The sequence below is a fragment of the Medicago sativa genome, chromosome 2 (genome assembly GCF_051527215.1).
Source record: "Medicago sativa cultivar Bolivia chromosome 2, Bolivia_mono, whole genome shotgun sequence".
Taxonomy (NCBI): Eukaryota; Viridiplantae; Streptophyta; class Magnoliopsida; order Fabales; family Fabaceae; genus Medicago; species Medicago sativa.
In genome coordinates this window covers 76,125,856-76,147,153 of record NC_140750.1, presented here as the reverse complement: position 1 = coordinate 76,147,153, position 21,298 = coordinate 76,125,856, and the positions used below count along the sequence as shown (strand labels likewise).

The following is a 21,298-nucleotide window of genomic DNA, read 5'->3' as shown; positions in this document are numbered from 1 at the left end:
TAACATGAGAGGCTGATGGAAATATCTTGATCGTTCTCTAGAAACATGAAAATTGCACACAACCCTTTCCTCTGCCATAGTTAATTACTTGAGAAACCGCTGTGAGAGAGTTAACATAAATCCACAAATACTAGGATCGATCTGCAAAACACAATATATATATATCTTCGTTTGTTATTGTTTTTTGCTACCATTAGGCCAAAAAAATAGAACTTTTAGTTAGATTGAAAATTACTTTTTTATTGTTTTTTTAGAAAGAATGGTGCAATTTAAATGAACATCTATAACAATTATATCCCTTTATAAAAAAAAAATCTATAACAATATATTAAAGAGATACAATTCTCATGAGTTTTGCTCAACTAATAGCGACGACACATTATATATGTAGAGACCGAACATCAAACCCCAAATACCTTCACCAATGCGAGAGATCGAGAGTGTATCTACAAAGAGACTCAATGATCAAGTCATCGAAGTCTCAAGGTGCTTTACGGTGATTTCTTAGAATGAGGGTGTATATCTAAACTAATTAAAGCCTCAAGCACACAAGTTAAATAATAAGATAATCAAAATCTAATAAAAATGTAATTTAAGTATATTTTTCATCTTTAAAATTTTTATAGGCATTTTGAATCTTGTCTTAATAGAATCACGATGCACTGTAACCAAAAAAAATAGAATCACGATGCACCAAATAATACGATCAGAGCCTTCATATAAACAAACGGTATCGTGACTATCGTGCATAAGGGTAAAACCAACATATTCGTTCAGTGTCGATAAATAGAGTAAGGGAAAAAAAAAAAAGATATACACCCTCATTCATTTCGGATTATATAATCTAAACTAATTCAGAACATGAATGACTGCTTGATCAGCAAGACTGACTCATTGAAAATGTGTCTTGGATAGTCCCTCGATTTGCCAGACTATGTTGACCACATTTTTTTGGGTCCCTTGACCGCTGCGGTCTATGACTCTTTTCACAAAGGAGGGTGCTTCATCTCGCGAGAATATGTATCACGAGAGCATCACGACACTCAGAAGTGTGTTTGATGTGGGACCCCCTTTCAACCTTGACCCACCCATGCATTCAATCTAGTGCAAAATCTAACGGCCATAATGCTTTCGGGACAACTTCATGAGTTTTGTTCTCTGGATAAATAGCATTGCCCTTTCACAAATTCCCCCTATTAATGCCCACTTAATCTTCATAAATTTTCATTCCATCTCACGTTCTCTTTTATAGTAATGTTCATGATGTCAATCTTCCACCGTTGGCATTTTATACAATAATTGCTCTCATCTTGTATGGATAGCTATGAATGGTCAAAGAAAAATGTTCTGTTTTGCAAATTTGCGCCCTCCGTCTTCTTGTGCTGCAAATTTGGTTTTATCCCGCCTCTTCCTTCGGATGACGTGTGAGAGTAGGGCTGGAAATGAGTCGAGTCGAGCCGAACTTGTCTGAGCTCGACTCGACTCGATAAGAATCAGCTCAGCTCGAAACTCGACTCGAGTTCGATACGAACATTTTTTTTTAACTCGAGTTTGGTTCGTTTAACGTTCATGAACAACTCGGTTCGGCTCGTTAGGTTCAACTCGTTTGCTCGAGTGTCATAATTCAAAAGTTTTTTTTTTTGTTTTTGTTAAAAATGTATATCTTGGACATTTAATTTTTTATTTTAGAAAAACAAAAAATTCAACTAAAATAAAACCTTTGACCACGTTGGTCTTAAGGAAAAAAGTAGTAGCACTTGCTCATCACTACTGTAGCACAGTTTGTAAACATGCACGTCTATTTTATATCTCCTCCTCTTGTCTAATGCTGTTAATCTCCCCGATGTGGGACTAATCTTGGCACACATATATTTGGTTGAAAGCCCTCACGACTTGTTATTAGCTTCTTTTCTTTCTATCTTTTATTACAATTATTGTTAATTGTTAACATTTTTTTAGGTATATTGTTAATTGTTAATTAATAAATATATTATCGAGCTAGCTCATGAACCAATCGAGTCGGACTATATATAACTCAAGTTCAGCTCATTTATCTAACGAACTTATTTTTCAACTCAAGTTCAGCTCATTTGGTTCATGAACCAAGTTCAACGAGTTAATTGTCGAATCGAGTTTCGAACTATTGTCGAGTTGGCTCGGTTCATTGCCAGCCCTATGTGAGAGGGTTGACAAACATTTATCTCATTCTCCCCAATCTTATGTACATGGATTGTATTTAAAACAAAAATATTTTCAAAATAAAATAGAGCGCATGAGAAGAGGGTATGGTAAGAAATGAATTAGTCAAAAAGATATATTGACTTATAGGTGACAACATAATTTGGCTTCTCTTTCTCTTTAATGTGACCTATCTACTCCTTTTCCCCCAAAAAAAAAAATACTACATCCGGTCCTTTTTATAACATATAAATTGGTCAACTAAAATTGATGTATTTGGTTCATAATGTAGACTCAATACATTAGTTTTTGTTGACCCATTTGTTTCTTATAAAAAGGACTGAAGGGAGTATATTAGTATGTGAATAGTTGGGCAGTTGACGTACTCACAATGCTCTGGGTGTCTCAATTCAAAGTTACTCAAGTATGGCCAGCTGCTTTGCAAGTTGCAACAACAATAACTCCAGGCAAGAATTCATCAAAGGACAAAAAAACATTTATGATTAACCAATTTTAGGTTTCTCGTAACTTGCTTGACCATTTTTGCTTGCCTGGTAGCTATAAATATCAATTGAGTTTTCGTGATTATTTTGATTTTCACTATCTGTTTCCAGTACTATATATATCATGGCTCATCCCAATTCCTCCTCATTAAGATATACTCAAATTAATTAAAATAAAAGTGATTTTAGTAAAAGTAATTTAAAGATTATTTTCTTAGAGCTTTTTTTAAAAAGAAACATAAACTATAGTAAGGGTTGTGTCTGGAAAATTCAAGACCTAATTGTATATTGGTCTTTTACTAGTTTTTTAAACCGCAAAATATATTGTTTATTGAAATTTATAATCAAACAATTGTAACATTTTACTATTTATCATTTTTATGAACAACAATATTTTTGGTTTAGAAGGAAATTCCACCATGGAATGTAATGTTTTGAGACATGTCGTGTACTAAACGTGGGTGTTTTTTTAACTGAAATTTAAACATTGATTCGTCATGTTAAGTTCCTTCCATCTAAACTGAAACACTATCGGTCAAATAATAATAATTTTATTAGATTTAAGATTCAATTTGTTCTTTCACAATTTTCTTGTAGACAAATGTAGTCTTTGACAAAAAATAATACAAAATTAGCCACCGACGTTTTTACAGGACAAATGTTTCCCTCTATTATAATGAGTCTTAGACCAAAATGTTCTCCGTATAAAAATGTTAGAGACAAATTAATTTAAGTATTGTTTTCAAAAAAAAAATTTAATTTAAGTATTATTTTTTGTTTAAATTGGACTGCGGAAAATTTATCTAAGTCCAAATTAAATCTTTACTCGCTTTATTACGAGCACCCCATGAGATTGAACAATTTTTTAACTCATTTTTCTCTATTTTGTAACTTGATTTATACTTTGCATTTGACATTTTCCATGCATGTCAAAATAGTAAAAAAAAAAAAAAAAATAGAAGAAGAAGAAGTTTCCATTAAGGTACGGCCTCTTAATGTCTCAGAGCACTTTTATCAGTTTACTCATTCAGAAGGTGGCTTGCGAGCAGGGCGCTCCTTTATGCAGCTTGTTTGGTTGCTTTGTGCGTGGATCATATGGAATGACCGTAATCAAATATTGATTAATAATATAGAAAGTTTCATAGATCAGTTGTTAGACAAAGATAAGTATTACTCTTTTTGGTGGCTAAAAGCTAGTAATGTCATTTTCGTTTATGGTTTTGCCTCTTGGTGGTCAAATCCCATGGTTTGTTTGGAAATTGGCGAATAACTATGGCTAACTTTGTATCTTTGTAATTATTATGAGTTTTCTTGATACACCTTGTACTTTGGAGATTCCTAACTTTGTTAATATATATTTCATTTTATATTGTTAAAAAAAAAAGTTTCCATTAATATTTTCTATATATCTACAAAAAAAAAAAAACCAATTACGTTAATGACATCAAAGCATTTCATAACAGTGTACATTAACCATTTACATATACTCCTACCTAGTAACAAAAACTAAATGATGAAATGAACTTATATTTTTTTAAATCAAGTGTCTAATCTTCCGTTGACAGATTCCCTCAAAAAAAAAAATCTTCCGTTGACAGATCAAATATGCAGGTCGTCTCTGAAGTGATATTTACGCATATGTAGGTAAGTCGTCGTCGTCGTTATGGATGGTTCCGTAATGAGTTGGATTTCAGAATTTATTTATGATAGGTGGACTGGATTTTTTTTTTTCTTGGTTGACGCTCTTGACTTAAGAGTTAAAGATTGGCCAGTCAATTTTTTTTTATAAGGAAGTCAATTTTTTTTAATGTCTATGTAAATCGTTAAAACATATTTTTAGTGGAGCATATTTTTTTCCTTGGTTAACGATCTCTAACTTAGGGTGTCTTAAGATTGCCGAGTCTAATTTTTTTTTATGTTCAAATAAATACTTCATCCGTCTCAAAATAATTATCATTTGACGTCCAAGCAAATATATGGAGGTTCTATCGTGAACTCTTCGTTAAGCTTTTGACCTTTTTTTTTTTTTTGTATTTGTTTGTTATTCTTATTGAATTGATTTTTTTTAGGGATGAATTGATATACGTTGTTTTCTTTTTAAGAGAATTGATATATGTTGTTTCATATAAAACTTATTAATCAATCGGATTTTCACTCTTGATTGGCAGCGCCCTCTGACTTGGGGTATCTTTAGATTGATGAACCAAATTTTCTTCTTTAGATGTGCAAGCAAAAATTCTGACCTTGTTGTTAAACTTTTGACATTTTATCTTCTTGTATTTCTCTATTTTCTTATTGAACTGATATAAATTGTTTTCTATAAAAAAATATTAGTGGAAATGATTTCTTTTGGTTGGTATTAGGTTTGGGAAAAGATTAGACCGGACCTTTCTAAGAAAACAGATAAGAGCTAAGATTTTTTTAGAAGTCTAGTTAGCTACAAAGGTCATGCAACATCCCATAAAAATGTCTTTTAGGCATACCAGGTCGTTCTACGTAAGTAAATAATAATAATAATAATTTTTGTTACTATTATTAATATATTAAATTTTATATTTTAAATTAAATATAAATTTATTAACTTTTTGAGTAATTTGAATTTATTAGTCTACGTTAGTTTTTCGCATATTTAAATGTATTATACACACACACACACACACACACACACACATATATATATATATATAATTAAGTAAAAGGTCATGTTAAATATTAAAGGAGAGTTTGATCTCATTAATTAGTACATTAATTCGTTAGTCTCTTTAAGCATGTTAATATGAAATAGGTTTTTAAACATACTAATAGACCATATCAGACTTTCGAGGGTCAAATTGAAGTCTATAAAATTAACGTATTACTTGTCTCATATAAAAAAAATGGCGAATTGATATACGTTCTTATTTTACTATGAGTGTTTTTTTTTTAAGTATATTATGAGTGCTTGGCTTTAAATAGCTCAGGTGTACACTTAAAGAATAAAAGCTCAAAATAAAAATATTATTATGAGGAAAAAATATAAGATTTAAGTATGTTAATGTAAGATGAATGGAATAGAATTTAAAAATATGTTTCTAAATTCTATTCTATACGTGTTATATTAAAAATAAAAATATAATACTCACTTTAAGTTTGAGGAAAAAAATTTAAAAATACATTATGCATTGATATGTATTATACCAAATTGAACAATATATAATAATTAATGTCAATTATGGTTGTCACATTTGCTCTGACCTTTAGCAGGCCAGCAACAACAGTGATTTTTTTTATTTAATGTTAGATTATATGTTAATTTGATCATGTTGTTTTATATGTAAAAATAGGTGATTTTAACAACAATCCTTATTCAATTGATAAATATTAAAATTATTAGGTTGAACGTTGTGGTTTGAAGATGCTCCACACTTTACTACTTGCTCTATACAATTTTAATATAATTTTGTTGCCGACAAGTCACACATTAGCAATTTGTTCCAATTTTCAACATAGGATGCTGAATTTTGTTTTTTAGTTAGGTGCAATAACTCCTTGATGGGCACAATGCAACTTTTGGAACTCTATATAAGGATGCAATTGCCCTAATTCAAAGTAACACTTTCAAGCACACAAAAACTATCCACTCTCTCTATTCTAATCTCGATGGCTCGCATATCAAATCTTATTTTTCTAGCTTGCATTTTCCTTTTCAACGTTATAAACATTCCATTCCTCACAAATGCTCAATCCTCATGCAATGGACCATGCAACACTCTCAACGATTGTGCTGGTCAACTCATTTGCATCAACGGCAAATGCAACGATGACCCCGACATTGGGACCCACATCTGCACCAATCCGTCGCCATCACCACCAAGCGGTGGTGGCGACACTTGCCAATCCTCCGGCACCTTACAGTGCAAAAAAAAATCATACCCTCAATATAGGTGTTCTCCACCAGTTACATCCTCCACACAAGCATCACTCACGCTAAACGATTTCAGCGAGGGTGGAGACGGAGGAGGTCCGTCTCAATGCGATGAAAAATACCACGACAACTCGGAAAGAGTGGTGGCTTTGTCCACCGGCTGGTACAACGGAGGTTCAAGGTGCGGAAGAATGATTAGAATCACGGCGAGGAACGGGAGGAGTGTGACCGCGAAAGTGGTGGACCAGTGTGATTCGGTGAATGGATGTGATAAGGAACATGCAGGTCAACCACCTTGTCTTAACAATATTGTGGATGGATCTGTAGCTGTGTGGAATGCATTAGGGCTGAATACAGATGATGGTGTAGTACCAGTTACATGGTCTATGGCTTGAAAGAATTAATACTCAAGTATAAGGAACATGTAATGGCTAATTAATAAGAATAAGCCTAATTTACATAAGGTGAAATTAAGCTTGCGTGTGTTGTTTAACATTTTCCTAGTAAATAAAGAGGATACACTTCATGACTTCAACAATTGTTTAATCGCATTTCATTTTATAATATTTCAAAAGAGGTATTTTCTTGAGCCATTCTTCCATAGTCACAAACACAAATAAATAGTGTTTGGTCACACACACATAAAATTGTCCTTTTTTGAAATACTAAATCATTTCATTATCAATTTCTTTTTCATTATTTAAAAAAATCTTGTAATGTGTGTGTGCCCAAACACTATGCATTTGTATTTGTGACTATAAAAGAATTTCTCTATTTTCTTTTAGAAAGGGTGCTTCATCACGAAGAAATGACCACAACAAGATCACAACCCTTGTAATTAAAAGTCTTCCTAAATTTACTCCCAGTCCCAATAATAAACGTGTTTTCCGGGCCGAAAAGAGATTTTATAGGTCTACCTTAAGATTCGTGAAGCCTTCGTGGGCAATACTCTAATGATATATTTCTTTCACCCCTTTTTACAAAACTAATTTTACAAAAATTACCAATAGAAAAGTTGTTGAAATAATAAATTTGTCATTGTTACTCTTATCAAATTACTCTTTGTCTATAGAGATATTTAATATTAACTTTTTATATTTTAAGGTATATTGATAATATGGTTAAATATATTTTTGGTCCCTATAAAATTGAGAACTTCTAAGTTTAGTTCTTACTTAATTTTAATAGATTTTTTAATCCCTACAAAATAAAATTAATTATAATTTTAGTCCCTGCTAAAACAAAGCTTGTTTAATTATCCTTGACTCTTAAATTTTTTTAATGATTTTTTTTGGATAAGTTTAGAACACTATGAATGGTTCATTTACTAAAATCTAGAGTTTTTTAACATGAAATAAATTAAATATGACTTTTTTAAATGACAAAAGTTTAAGATAGAACTAACAAAAATATGGACGTAGAAATCATATTTTTGCGATGTTTTTTTTCTTTTATAGAGACTAAAAAACTGTTAAAATTAAGTAAGGATTAAACTTAAAAGGTCCCAATTTTATAGGGACCAAAAACATATTTAACCCTTGATAATATTAATAAGGTGTGTATTTGAAAAAAGAGTAATAAATACATTTAGAAATTTGTATATAGTCTTATATTGAGGGACAATTTTTTTTTAAAGTAGTCTTATAAAAAGCGACGAATGGAGTATATAGCACTGCTCTTTTAGAAATCAAGATTAAATATGTTTTTAGTTCTTATAAAAATATCAATTTTTCATTTTAGTCCCTCTAAAAAAATTCTTTGGTTTTTAGTCTCTTAAAAGTTTTCCATCTTCATTTATAGTCTCTTTTATTAAGTAAACTCAATTGTAGAATTCGTATTTTTTTTAATAAAATTTTGCATGAAAAAATATAATATTATAAGAATCTCTCAAAAAAAAATTAACAAAACATAAATTAAATATGAATTTTTTATATTTTTACAATATTTCTACACAACTTTGTTAAAACTACAAATGATACACATGAATTGATTTAAAAATATAGATTAAAAGTGATGACTGAAAAATATATAGGGACTAAAAGTTGAAGGAAAAATTTAGACGAACTAAAATGAAAATTTGGTATATTTATAAGGAACAAAAACACATTTAACCATATAAATTAATACATAACTACCTGACATTATTAGGGGCCAATACAAAACTAGTATAGTTGTCAAGCTTCTCTTCCATCAATGGCAACTATGCAGCCATTTATTAGCTCCAACATCCTCTCCATTTAAGGTTTGGATTGAAGATTGTCCTTCATCAATTACTCACATTGAATAATTCAATATATGGTTTTCACTACAAGAATTTTGGTTATTATTGGCCAACTAAATCCCACAGTAATGAATTAAATCCCTCAGTAATGCACATTACTGGGGGCTTTTGTGACAAAAACGATCCCTCAGTAATACTGGCGTCAGTAATGTTACTGACGAAATATTCCTTCAATAGCGTTAGGGATGATTTGAGGAAGCAATACTGAGGGATTTTTCCTTCAGTAATTACTGACGGATTAATCTGCCAGTAATTACTGACGGAAAATTCCGTCAATAACGTAAATATAGGAAATTAACCTCATTAGTATTGGCCGTTTTTTTCCGCCAGTACTGTTACGACCAATACTAAATCCGCCAGTAATGTTGCTTCCAATTATTATTAAATATTAAATCCACTAGTAATGACAAACAATAATGGCAGAAAAATCCGCCAGTAATACTCTTTTTTGTTTTTTTAAATGATTTAATTAATTAATTAAAAAGATAAATTAAATTTCCACTGTTTTTTTGGAGAGCACTTCCTAATGAAATAAAATTAATTAGACAAAAATAAATTAAAGAAATAATTGTTTTTTGTTGGATCAACAAATTTTCATTAGCATAGGAAGGTATAAGAACTACCAACTCTAACAAGTTCTAACAGCAACAGCATGTTACAGCACCAAAAAACTTAATCAAAATAACAAGGGAAGCACACACAAACAGTCCTTGGGTGCTCCCTGATTCTGAACTCTAGCAAGTTCTAACAGCAGCAGCATGTTACACACCAAAAAACTTAATCAAAATAACAAGGGAAGCACACACAAACAGTCCTTGGGTGCTCCCAGATTCTGCACTGCTGAGACAAAATAACATAGGAATCTAAAGCTAAAAGTTCTAACAGCAACAAAATAAAAACCAGTCTACAAAACAAGAAAAACCAATCCCAAGACCGCCTATTTCCCAAGACCTGTCATCACAAAGAATAGTCCAAACTTAATCATCATAGTATTGGGGCAAATTTGATCCCGATCTCCCATCTGATGATCCACTTCCTCCTCTACCCATGTTTTGGAGATTTTCTTGTGAAGCATTAAAATTATTATAGTTCCTCAAAAAAATCTCACCATCTGGTATGTTGAAATCAGCGGCATTGAAAGCGGATCTCCTCGAAGAAGATGTATGGCGATCACCTACAGGAACATGAGGTCTATGATGCTCTTCATGATCACTACGCATAGATTGGGGTTGTACGCGAGGGCGTTTGTTTAACTGTGGAATTATGCACCTATCGAACGACGTCTGTTGTGATAATAGGAAAAGAAAATGAGAAAATGATTATTTTGGAAATAAAATAATTCCAATGAAATATTGAATTCATATTTATATAAAGAAATCTTAGTACTAAATTGGTAATAAAACAAACCTAAAAAAAAGTAATAAAACTTTAAAAAAAAATGAATCAGATATAAGATCATACCTCCAAATCATCATATTGAGGTGTTACCGCGTGATCATATGGAATAAGTTGTGATGTATCCCCACGAGATCGTCGTTGTTGCTCTTGCATGGTTCTTTCCACCAATTCAACTACTTGGCTCTTCAGTTCTTCTTGTGATTTTACAAGTTCTTCATGTTGTGCCTTCAATATTACATTCTCAGCCCTCAATTGCTCAACCTCAGTATAAATGGGATCGTCGTGTCTACGAGTTGAACGACTTGTGCGTTCAAAAGAGTTAAGGCAAGTATCTATATATGTGCCAGATGAATCCTTCTGATATAACTTAGAGTTACTACCAGCACCAACAATACGGCCCTTGTTCTTCCCACCCACAGTCTCTATAAATTTGTTCATTATAATTCCACTAGCAGTGGCAGAATCATATCGATCAGAAGGGGGAAGACTATCCTGCTGACTTTGAAAAGCTTCAATAAATTCTGTTATGGGTTTCTGCACATATATTCAAAATTAAATATAAGTTATCATGTCTAAAACAAACCAAACATCTTAACTGCTATAAAACAGAAGCCATAAAAACGCAACAGTGAAAACACCAACAGCCCAAATAGAATTATTGAGTGAAAGCCAACAGTGAAGCCATAAAAACACCAACAGTGAAGCCGTTAATTGATATATTTAATAAAAATATTAATATTATACGTACATGTATGCTTTTCGATCTATCATCACGAGGCGATCCATCTTTAAAATGAAAATGATCAAAAGTCTCCAATAAGGTTGGAAGTCGTCCATGTTGTGCTTCGTGTCTAAAGCTAGATGTACCAACATTTACAGACCCCCTGAGTGTGTGATGGTAGCTGCCCTCTCTGACCCTCTGTTAGCTGCATTCTGCGCACACTTCTTTTTGTATTCTGGTGTATTCCACTTCTTACACAATTCAGCCCATGTGCCTTCGCCAATCCATTTTGGACGATTTTCATCGTTCGCTCCACGTTTATTGCGCGCAACAAAAAGCATGCCTGAGAGGCGCTTGGAGCATGCTTTGTCAAAAACTTTACTATTCTCACCATCCTCATCTTTCTTCCACACGCATTTCTCCTGCAAAAATAATAATGTATAAAAAAATTAGTAAATATATTAATTATAAAATATAGATAATAATGAGGAGAGATCATTTGCAAATGATTCTAAATCCACAGAAGCAGATAGAGCAAAGAGAACCTGCAAGGGCACATTAAAGAGCGCAATTCAGTATGATAAGAATGCAATCTATAACTTATCAAGAAAATAATGTTTCATTGAAAATCATGTTTTGTTTTACATCTTCCCTCCGGAGACTCGGACAAGCCGGTTTAGTTTTTAAGTTTGAAATTTGAATTGAATTTGAGAACTTTCTTATATTCCTTTTTTTTTTAATTTATCAGTCTATCATACAACATAAGAAAGTCAAGTGCCAATAGAATGCCTTACTGCATCCATTTCGTTTCACATTAATTCATTGTTGCATCTGAAAGTAACAAACTATCAGCAAAACATTATTTAGCTGTTTCTAGTATACCTTAGTTATGCATCAAACAAAATACTCACTAAAGCATGGAAATTATTTGGACAGGAAACTACAAGAACACCAAAGGCGAACTTAACAGCCAACAATGTCGACATTTGTACTTAATAACTTGACCTCTAATTTTGCTGGAGATACTTTCATTTAAACTAATGTATATTGGAATTTATTTGACACATAAGATTTAACCATGTTTTATAACAGTAACATATATGTTTGAAAATAGACAATTAACTAAACAAAATTGAAGTACTTGTGAACATTTAATACGTATGCTGCACAGTTAATATTATGTAAATGGTCTGTTTATGAAATATCATAAAAACCAACGAGTGAAATATGTGTGACGCACGGTATCGAACTGAAAATAAGTGTGAAATTTATTTAGTTAAATATATTAATTTTTAACTTACTTTGAAACTATTCCAAAATTCATCCCTTGGCTTGTTGTTATCCGTGTTCTTGCCTTCCGCAGTGATGTCACCCCATGATAGCCAAGGTTTCTGATATCTGGCTTCAATCACTGCTGTGATTGACTCCGTAGCCAACCTGTTAGGCAAAAACCTAAATGAAAAAAAGAAACGTAATTGTTGATCAACATTAGAACACATTAGGAACAACCAAAATCTTACAAATCAGCATTACCAACACATTAGAATCAACATATTAAGACCAACATTATAAACACTTACGCCTCAGACCAGGAGCTAATGACATATCGGTCATGTCGATCAACAAAAATCTTCACATTAGGATCATTTGTTTGATTTGCTTCATCACTTTCAATTCGACCCCTTGGCTTTGTTTTTATTGCGACACACCAACCTCGTTTGTCTACCTTTGTGAATGGATAAGGGATATAGTACACATGTCTGACATTATGGGCCAAAGCAAATGGATCAAATGCCTGATATCTCCTGTTCATTTTAATGTCTACGGTGTTAGTCTTTGGATTTACCTTTGTAGTACCCCTAAGTGATGGATCAAACCAATCACAATAAAATAACACTACGGTTTTCTCATAATCGAGGTAAGTGTATGAAATTTCTATTATATTTTGAATCACACCGTAGAAATCAAAGTTATCACCATTTTCGCCAACACTTTTCATACACACTCCACTATTTATTGTTTCTTTTCCTTCAGTCCAACTTTCTGTATGAAATTTGTATCCGTTGACAAAGTAGGTGTGTCATTGTCTAACACATGATTTGGGGCCATTAGATAAGTTCCAGAGATGTTCGATGATAGGAGTGGTTGGTGCCTGATATACTTGTTGTCTGAACCATGATGGGAAATGAGAATGTATCTGATCAGCAGAATATTGTTGATTGAATGCCCTGAAATAAAGTATAACATTTATTATAACTAATTGTGATTTAAGTGAAATTTAAACTAATTAAATTAGCATGTAAAATTACTTACTCTAAGTATGGCTCGACTTCATTGCAGTTAATTAGCACATGGACATGTGCTGCATTTAAAACCCTTTCACCTGGAAAAAGTGTCGTACACGCACCAGCAGGCCGTCCAAGCAAGCAGAACCCCGTTAGGGCTAACGGATGACGTCTTTGATCACCATAAGTTTCATTCCTACGGTGTCTTGGTGTCAATGGATGTATGAAATAATGAGAAAGAAAGCGAGATGTTTCCCGTTCTACGTATGATGCAACAATTGATCCTTCAACTCTAGCCCGATTTTTAACCGATCGTTTTGAATCACCCATGAACCTGAGTATAATGAAAATCAATAAGCTTAATTAAAAAATAAGTGTGCCATAATTTATAATGATATTCAACATATAAAATCAATATATATATCTTTCAAATGGGTACATCCATCTATATTGAACCGGTCCACCAAGTCAAGCTTCATATGCAAGATGAATTGCAAGATGTTCCATAGAATCAAAAAATCCAGGGGGAAATATTCTCTCCAACTTCCACAATATCAGTGGAATCTCATTTTTCATCTTTATAAGATCATATTCTCTCAACATTGTTGAACACAGTTTCTTAAAATACTGGCTTATTTCAATAAGTGGATTTAATACATGTGGTTCCAAAGCACTAAATGCCGTAGGTATTAAACACTCCATAAAAATATGAGTATCATGACTTTTCATTCCATGCATCCTTCCATTTTCAATATCAGTACATCTTGCTAAATTTGATGAATAACCATCTGGCATCTTCAATTCTTTAACCCAGCGATAAACAGCTTTTGCTTCTTCAATGGGTAAAGCGTAGTTAGCACAAGGTTTCAAAAACTTCCCATTAGACTTCTCAACCAACAACAAATCCTTCCGTCTGCAATACAACTCCATGTCTTTCCTAGCTTTCTCATTGTCTTTAGTCTTGCCTTTCACATTCGTGACAGTGTTAAATATATTGTCAAAAAAATTCTTCTCAATATGCATGACATCGAGATTGTGCCTTAATAGATTATCTTTCCAATATGGCAAATCCCAAAAAATACTTCTTTTTGTCCAATTATGTGTTTGCCCGTAACCAGAAGGTTTAGAAGCAACACCACCCACTATCTGCACCTTTGGCTTTTTTTTCACTTTGTTCCAAACTTGTTCTGATGTCAGATTGGGAGGTGGTCCACGATTTTCAGTTTCACCCTTCATAAATGCATTTTTATTCCTTCTAAATGGATGATCATCAGGAAGCCACCGACGAGTACAACCAAACCATGTTGTCTTCCCTCCATGCTTTAATCTGAACGCGTCATTATCTTCCATGCATATTGGACATGCAAGTCTACCATGTGTCCCCCATCCTGACAACATCCCATACCCTGGAAAGTCATTAATGGTCCACATCAAAGCTGCCCTCATCACAAAATTTTGTTTCCGGGAAATATCATATGTGTGAACATCATTCCATAGTCTCTTTAAATCATCAATCAAAGGTTGCAAATATATATCAATGCATACTTTTGGATCATTTGGACCTGGTATTACGGCAGCTAAAAACATGTATGGTTTCGACATGCACATATCAGGTGGAAGATTATATGGAGTGACAATTATAGGCCAGCATGAATAAGGTTTACCCGAACCTTGAATGTGTGGTGTAAATCCATCAGAGCATAGACCCAGTCTTACAAGGGTTATAATGGGGCTTTGGTGAAGGTGGGATAATATTTGGATAAGTAGGCTACACAAAATTTGAGTTAGGCATTCCTACGGAAGTTAAGCACAAAATTCAATCCATCATTCATTCACCTTATGGAACAACATTTATTGCAAAGGTACTAGAGAATACTTGTAACTATTGGGACAATCGAGTTTAAAGTTACTCTGATTTTCAATGTGTTGTCCCTTTTTCATTCTATATTTTTTTTTCTTTTTTTTTTTTTTGATACACTATTTTTGAGTGTATATACACCAATTTTTAGTGTATTTTTCATGATAATGTTATTTCTTTGTTCTCTAGTACCTCCACCCCCAACTTAGTTGGTTGCAAATTTCAATAGCAACCCCAAACTTAATATTTAGCAACATTCTACAATGCCTAACTCAGAAAAACAATATGGGACAAGTCCTAAAAGTCTCTAAGCTTGTAATGCAGTTTGTCACCGAACAAAAAGATCTAAACCTACCGGCTCAATTTGGCTAAAGAAAGGATAATTATTCAAATATAAACAGGGTAGGCTTCAAAAAGGCTCACAGGACCAAGCACTTTTGCCTCAGTGTGCTAATGACAAAGATCAATCGACAGTAGAGAAACAATGCAAGTTCTAGAAATGTAAAAGCATGGAACACTCTATATAAGTAAATTGAAAAAAATAAAATTTGGCCATGAACCTTACAGTGTTAGATTTCTGGGAGTTGTGACTACCTATCTTTAACTGTCGTACACTTCGCCTTTGAAATCAAGTCACTCCTCCTTTTGAACTTTTGGAATACCACTTGAACAAGCATTTGTTACTAAACTGGAAAAAGTCAATAAAACAAACAAATTCATCAATAATAAACAAGTGCAAATTCAATACATAACATGGGGTACAACTGAGTTATTCAAACACACCGACAATTGTCTGACTCAACAATAGAAATAAAATACTGAAAATAAAGACATAATAAAAAGGATGGGTTGTCTCCCACCAAGCGCTTTCTTTTACGTCATTGAGCTTGACGCTTCAACCACTGTTAGGGTGGCAAATATGTCAGAAAGAACACATCATCCTTCTTCTTCCTCTTGTTTGGTAGGAATTCCATGAATTTGTAACAAAGAAGTAGATGCTCCCATGCGCTCACAATTAAACCTTTGGAATTTAAGCTCTCCCACCTTAGAGAAGGATATGCATCCATTTGCACACGAGTGATTTCCTTAACCCCTGTTGGTTCAGACTTTGAGGAAATATCTACACTCCTCACTTTTGGATTTTCTCCCAACACAACCTCGTGACACTCAGTCTCCATCTTAACCAACTTCCTTTGAGACTCATGTGCTTTCTCAACAAGATCACCACACTGAACATCAAACTTCTCAAATGAAACTTGATTTGACACCAAGAAATCATCTAAAATATTTTGCAGTTGAGTATTGTAATCAATGTTGATCACCTCTTTCTTCCCTTCACAATTACTACTTGGTTGATTCGCCTTATAATGACCACAACTTGAGATTTTGTTGTCCAAAATTCTGATCTTAAAAGATAGCATATATTTTTCATACTGCAACTTAGCAATCTCTTCTGTGTCATAGAGGAGTACCCTGTCTATCATAGCTGCAAAACTTGGATAAACTCTTCAGTAGTAAAGCACAAAGAAATAGAAGTAATTTTTTTTATATATATATAAACAAAAAACATAAATGACAGAAATCCTAAATAATAACGAAATTACCAAGCTGAAATGATTCAACAGTCCCCGGCAACGACGCCAAAAACTTGATAGAAATCTGGCAAGTGTACCAAAAATATATCGAAGTAATAAAATTTATAAGTTCGTATCCACAGGGACTGTTTCAATTTATACTCGACAAAGACGTTAAAATTTAGGATGTATTAAATTTATAGGGTTGCCCTAGGCAGTTGGATTAAGTGCTAAAAAATAATAAATTGCAAGTAAATAAAAAATGGTTGGAAGTTATATAGAAAACAAATGATTAAGCCGGTGAATCCGCTATTGCTTTATATGAATAGTCTACTCTCTTTACTCTCAATTAATATTCATTCTTTACGACAAATTCACTAAGTGGTTTTGATCAATCTCTTGACTCAAAACCCTTTCCTAAGTTATAATCCTATTAATCTCTTAATTAGATTGAATAACCGCGGAAGCGATGTCGGAACGTTAATTTATATGTCATAACCCTCAATTTCCTATCTCTAGGTTCCTAGTGTTGAGTTAAACAGAATCATTATTTCAGGATTAAAAGCTAGGGCTAGTAGTCATTCAATTCCTAAGATCAATTTATGTGATTGCAAGAAGCTAGGGTTAATAGTCATACAAACAATCATATGAAAAGCAATGAACACAAATAATTCTGAATAAAGACTGAATAGCATTGATAACAAGAAAGTTCAACTACAAATTCATATATTACAATAGTTTCATCATGGCTCAATCAAAGGAAATTAGCTACACATAATTGAATGAATAAACAACATAATAAAGAAAATAAACCGATAGAGTTTCGACGTTGCCGGCGTTGCTCATTAATTTCTTTTCAACATGTGCTGCTATTGTTTCCAATCATCCATGTGCAACTCTCCTGTCTCGTGATGCGTTCTCTTTTTCCAAACCAAATTGAGGTGCGGCTGCTGTTGGCAAAATCGCAAAACGTGAATGAATCCCAATGTGTGTGTGCAGCTCCTTTTATATATCCTTCACCAATTGTTTCTTGTTTCTTGGTCAGCCTACGTACACACACACAAAGCCCAATTGCTTTCCTAATATTTCTATTATTCACACCACCCAAAAGCAAAACAATTGTTCACGTGGCAGCAACTTAATTTAATCATCGTGGCACGTTTCGTGGTTCATCGTGCCACGAAATTTCCAGAACGCATCAGTGAACTCTACATCCTTGCAACGTGCCACGATTAGAGCAAACGTGGCACGATTCTTCACATTTTTTCCTCTTTTTCTCAATTTCTTCCTTTGGGCTCTTGTTCCTGTTTTAATCTGATTTCACCATGAATTACAAGTAATTGACTCTCTAAATGCTATAAAAATATCATAAAAAGACTCTAAGAATGTGGAATGACGGACTGTCATCAGAATCCTTTCTCAAATGGGGACCACACACGAATTAAATAAATAAATAATAGAAAGGAAGAAGGAAAAAAAAGAGTTGTTTCGGTTATGTTTTCTCAATGCTCTTTTCTATTTTTTAAAGATATAACATATAAGTCCTCGTGAGCATAGCTCAGTTTGTAGGATATGCATTATTATATGCATGGGTCAGGGTTCGAACCCCGGGCACCCCACTTATTCACCTTAAAAAAGGTGAATTCTAGCCACTAGGCTACTTCACCAAAAAAAAACAAGAAGATATAACATATAAGACGCACGTTTTAAAAAAAAAAACATATGATTTTTTTTTTGTTACACGTATAAGATGTTGTTTGATTTGTCTCAATGAATATTTTTAAAATATCAATTATTATTATAAATAGTTAAAGATATTAATGGTTAGAGTTGTACATTAACAAGTATGAAGTGATTGACTGCAACATTTATTTAAAAACGGAGTGAGTATATTTTAATAAAAAATTATATGAAGTGATTGACTGCAACATTTATTTAAAAACGGAGTGAGTATATTTTAATAAAAAATTATATTTTGACCATAAATCATATATTTTTGACAAAAATTAAAATGAACTCTAGTATAAAAATGTTTTTTTCTAAAATCAATATTGAGGCAATATTATTGCATTTTATTTTCCCAAAAAATCAATATTTTGTGGGGGAAAAAGATGAATTAAGACCAAATAATTCTGATTAATTTATACATAGGTCATCAATTCCGCATTGTATAAAATGAGGCATTAAAGAAAACACTTGTTTTTCCTATTTTTCATCGTAAAGAGATTTCAGGTCACTATATCGACATGAGTGTTCTATATCAGAAAAATTTCAATTTTCGTAAAAAAATATAAAATATCCAATTGTTATTATTTATTTGATATTTTAGTATATATCATATTGTAACATATGTGAAGAAAATAGGAGTTGATTCCATGGCTAAACTAGGCGCGGTAAGTTTCTAGAATTGGCGTTAGTCTTTGGAGCCATCAGAGGATTTGCTTCCGCAGCTACATGCTGATGCCCTGCGAGAGATGTATCACATAGACTAGTTTTTAGCTGTTTTTTTGTATCTTTTCTTTATGTTAGCCTCTTTCCCCCAAAAAAATATAGGGTTAAATATGTTTTTGATCCCTAAAAAAATGTCAACTTTTCGTTTTAGTCCTTCTGAAAAAATTCTTTAACTCTTAGTCCCTCATAAACTTTCCAACTTCACTTTTGGTCCCTCCTTTAAAGTAAACTCATATGTAGAATTCATATTTTTGAATAAAATTTTGTAGAAAAATTCATTATATTATAAGAATCTCTCCAAAAAAAATTAGAATTTTTTCAAATCTTGAAATATGAATTTTTATATTTTTACGGTTAAAAATTCATATTTAATTTGTTAGTTTAAAAAATTATATTTTTTTTACAATATTCTACACATTTCTGCACAATCTCATTAAAAAATACAAAAATTAATTTAAAAATAGAGACCAAAAGTAGTGATTGAAAATTTTATAGGGACTCTGCACAATCTCATTAAAAAAAATACAAAAATTAACTTAAAAATAGAGACCAAAAGGAGTGATTGAAAATTTTATAGGGACTAAAAGTTGAAGGAAAATTTTAGAGGGACTAAAACGAAAAGTTTGTATATTTATAGGGACCAAAAATATATTTAACCTAAAAATATATGAAGGAAATAGAGGATTAGATTGTTTGATTTTTAAAAAGAAGACTATTATTCTGTGGTGATGAAATAAAAGGACAAAAGTCCAATTAAACCTATTATTTAAATCTTTTATTAAGAATAATTAAATTTGTTATGATAAAAACAATTTCAATACAATAACCAAAATATTTGATACTACTAAAGGAGCTTCAATTGAACACTAATACACACAATGTATAAGAGACTTAATATTATATATATAAAAAATTACATTAATCGTCTAGTTTTCTAAGACTCAAAATTGTTTATCAAAATTTATATCAAACAGTTGAAACATTTTACGATCAATCATTTTTATGAACAACAACATTTCACTACTCAAAGTGTGTGTATACTAAGGGTAAGTATTCATCCCAACCGAGATCCTAACATTGGTAAAACAACAATTTTGAAGATTGATCATTTTTCAAAAAAAAAATAAAAAAATTATAACTTTTTTTGACCGAAGCAAAAAAGAAATTATAAACTTAAATCATAGTACTTTGCATTTGGCATTTTCCATGCCAGTCAAAATAGTCTCACTAATATTTTATATATGAGAATTGCTAGGGACATACCCTCTAGCACACTCCTATAACACACTCCAGTAATAATTAGCCATGTCAGCTACTCTTTTAATATTTTACCTACAAACCGGCTATCCAGGTTGAGATTCTACAGTTTTTAATTATATGTAACATTTATTTATTTTAAGGGAAAAAAAAACTGCAACACTCCGACACTCTCCAAATCTTCAAGGTGCTCTGTCCTTCATATGTGTGAGGCAAGATTAGCCATCATTGATAAACGAGAGTAAAATTGACATTTTTATTCTTCTATCCTTCAATTTCTTATTTAGCACACGCCCACTCTTTAGATGCAACTTACAAAGATTCATCTTAAATAGTTGCATATTTATGCAACACTGTTATTCAGATTCAAACAATCTTAGCAGAAATAACGCTACACGGCTCTCCTTCATATCTGTCCCAAGTTCTTGTTGTTGTCGATGTCTTGTTGTCCCAAGCTTTGTCTGAAACATATTTTGGATTGTGGTAATTTTTTTACATTCAAATTGTTGATTTCTGGAACTTGAAGAGATGGTTTTAATGGTGGAAGGTTGAAGAAAAGACTAACGAAAAAGATTAAGAGTTAAATTTAATTAAAATAAAAAAAAAATGGTTAGGCAATTAAGATGAAGACGGTAGCAGGTAAAAGATTTAAAAAAGGTGGATGATGTGGCTAGTTATTATTGGGTGTGTTATAAGAGTGTGTTAAAGGGTGTGTCCCTAGCATTTCTCTTTATATATATATATATATATATATATATATATATATATATATATATATATATATAGGGAATTGCTAATGCACACCCACTCAAAAATTAAAAGGTGTGCATTAGCATGATACACCTTTTCACATATACCAAAAATGCCCATCTTTTCTTTTCAAAAATA

The 21,298-nt window shown here is 32.3% G+C and overlaps 3 protein-coding genes and 1 pseudogene across 4 annotated transcripts; 1 reads left to right on the top strand and 3 right to left on the bottom strand.

The window, feature by feature from the left end:
- The first annotated feature begins 6,260 nt into the window (after nt 1-6,260).
- On the top strand, nt 6,261-7,123 carry LOC146950834 (kiwellin-like). The gene has a single exon (XM_085746800.1). It carries the CDS (start codon nt 6,321-6,323, stop codon nt 6,978-6,980), a length of 660 nt encoding a protein of 219 aa, XP_085602926.1. The 5' UTR covers nt 6,261-6,320; the 3' UTR covers nt 6,981-7,123.
- A 2,299-nt stretch (nt 7,124-9,422) lies between these two features.
- LOC146950833 (uncharacterized) lies at nt 9,423-11,050 on the bottom strand. Its single transcript, XM_085748680.1, has 3 exons — nt 11,009-11,050; nt 10,328-10,798; nt 9,423-10,149 (listed from the first exon to the last, which is right to left on the bottom strand). The coding sequence occupies exons 1-3, from the start codon at nt 11,048-11,050 to the stop codon at nt 9,844-9,846; spliced, it is 819 nt and encodes a 272-aa protein (XP_085604806.1). The 3' UTR covers nt 9,423-9,843.
- LOC146950832 (uncharacterized) lies at nt 10,941-13,615 on the bottom strand (annotated as a pseudogene). Its single transcript, XR_015027709.1, has 4 exons — nt 13,299-13,615; nt 12,566-13,213; nt 12,287-12,437; nt 10,941-11,407 (listed from the first exon to the last, which is right to left on the bottom strand). The product of XR_015027709.1 is annotated as an uncharacterized LOC146950832 (transcript).
- Nucleotides 13,616-13,738: 123 nt separating this feature from the next.
- Nucleotides 13,739-14,872, bottom strand: LOC146950831 (uncharacterized). The gene has a single exon (XM_085748679.1). The coding sequence runs from the start codon at nt 14,870-14,872 to the stop codon at nt 13,739-13,741; it is 1,134 nt and encodes a 377-aa protein (XP_085604805.1).
- Between the last annotated feature and the right edge of the window lie 6,426 nt (nt 14,873-21,298).

Bases quoted from the DNA above. Each gene is read 5' to 3' on its own strand.
- LOC146950834 (XM_085746800.1), top strand. From the start codon at position 6,321: ATGGCTCGCATATCAAATCTTATTTTTCTAGCTTGCATTTTCCTTTTC.
- LOC146950833 (XM_085748680.1), bottom strand. From the start codon at position 11,050: ATGGATCGCCTCGTGATGATAGATCGAAAAGCATACATGTAC. The intron at 10,799-11,008 runs GTATAATATTAA...ATATATGTGCAG, and splicing joins ATCGAAAAGCATACATGTAC to AAACCCATAACAGAATTTAT. The intron at 10,150-10,327 runs GTATGATCTTAT...TTATCACAACAG, and splicing joins CTCAATATGATGATTTGGAG to ACGTCGTTCGATAGGTGCAT.
- LOC146950831 (XM_085748679.1), bottom strand. From the start codon at position 14,872: ATGTCGAAACCATACATGTTTTTAGCTGCCGTAATACCAGGTCCAAAT.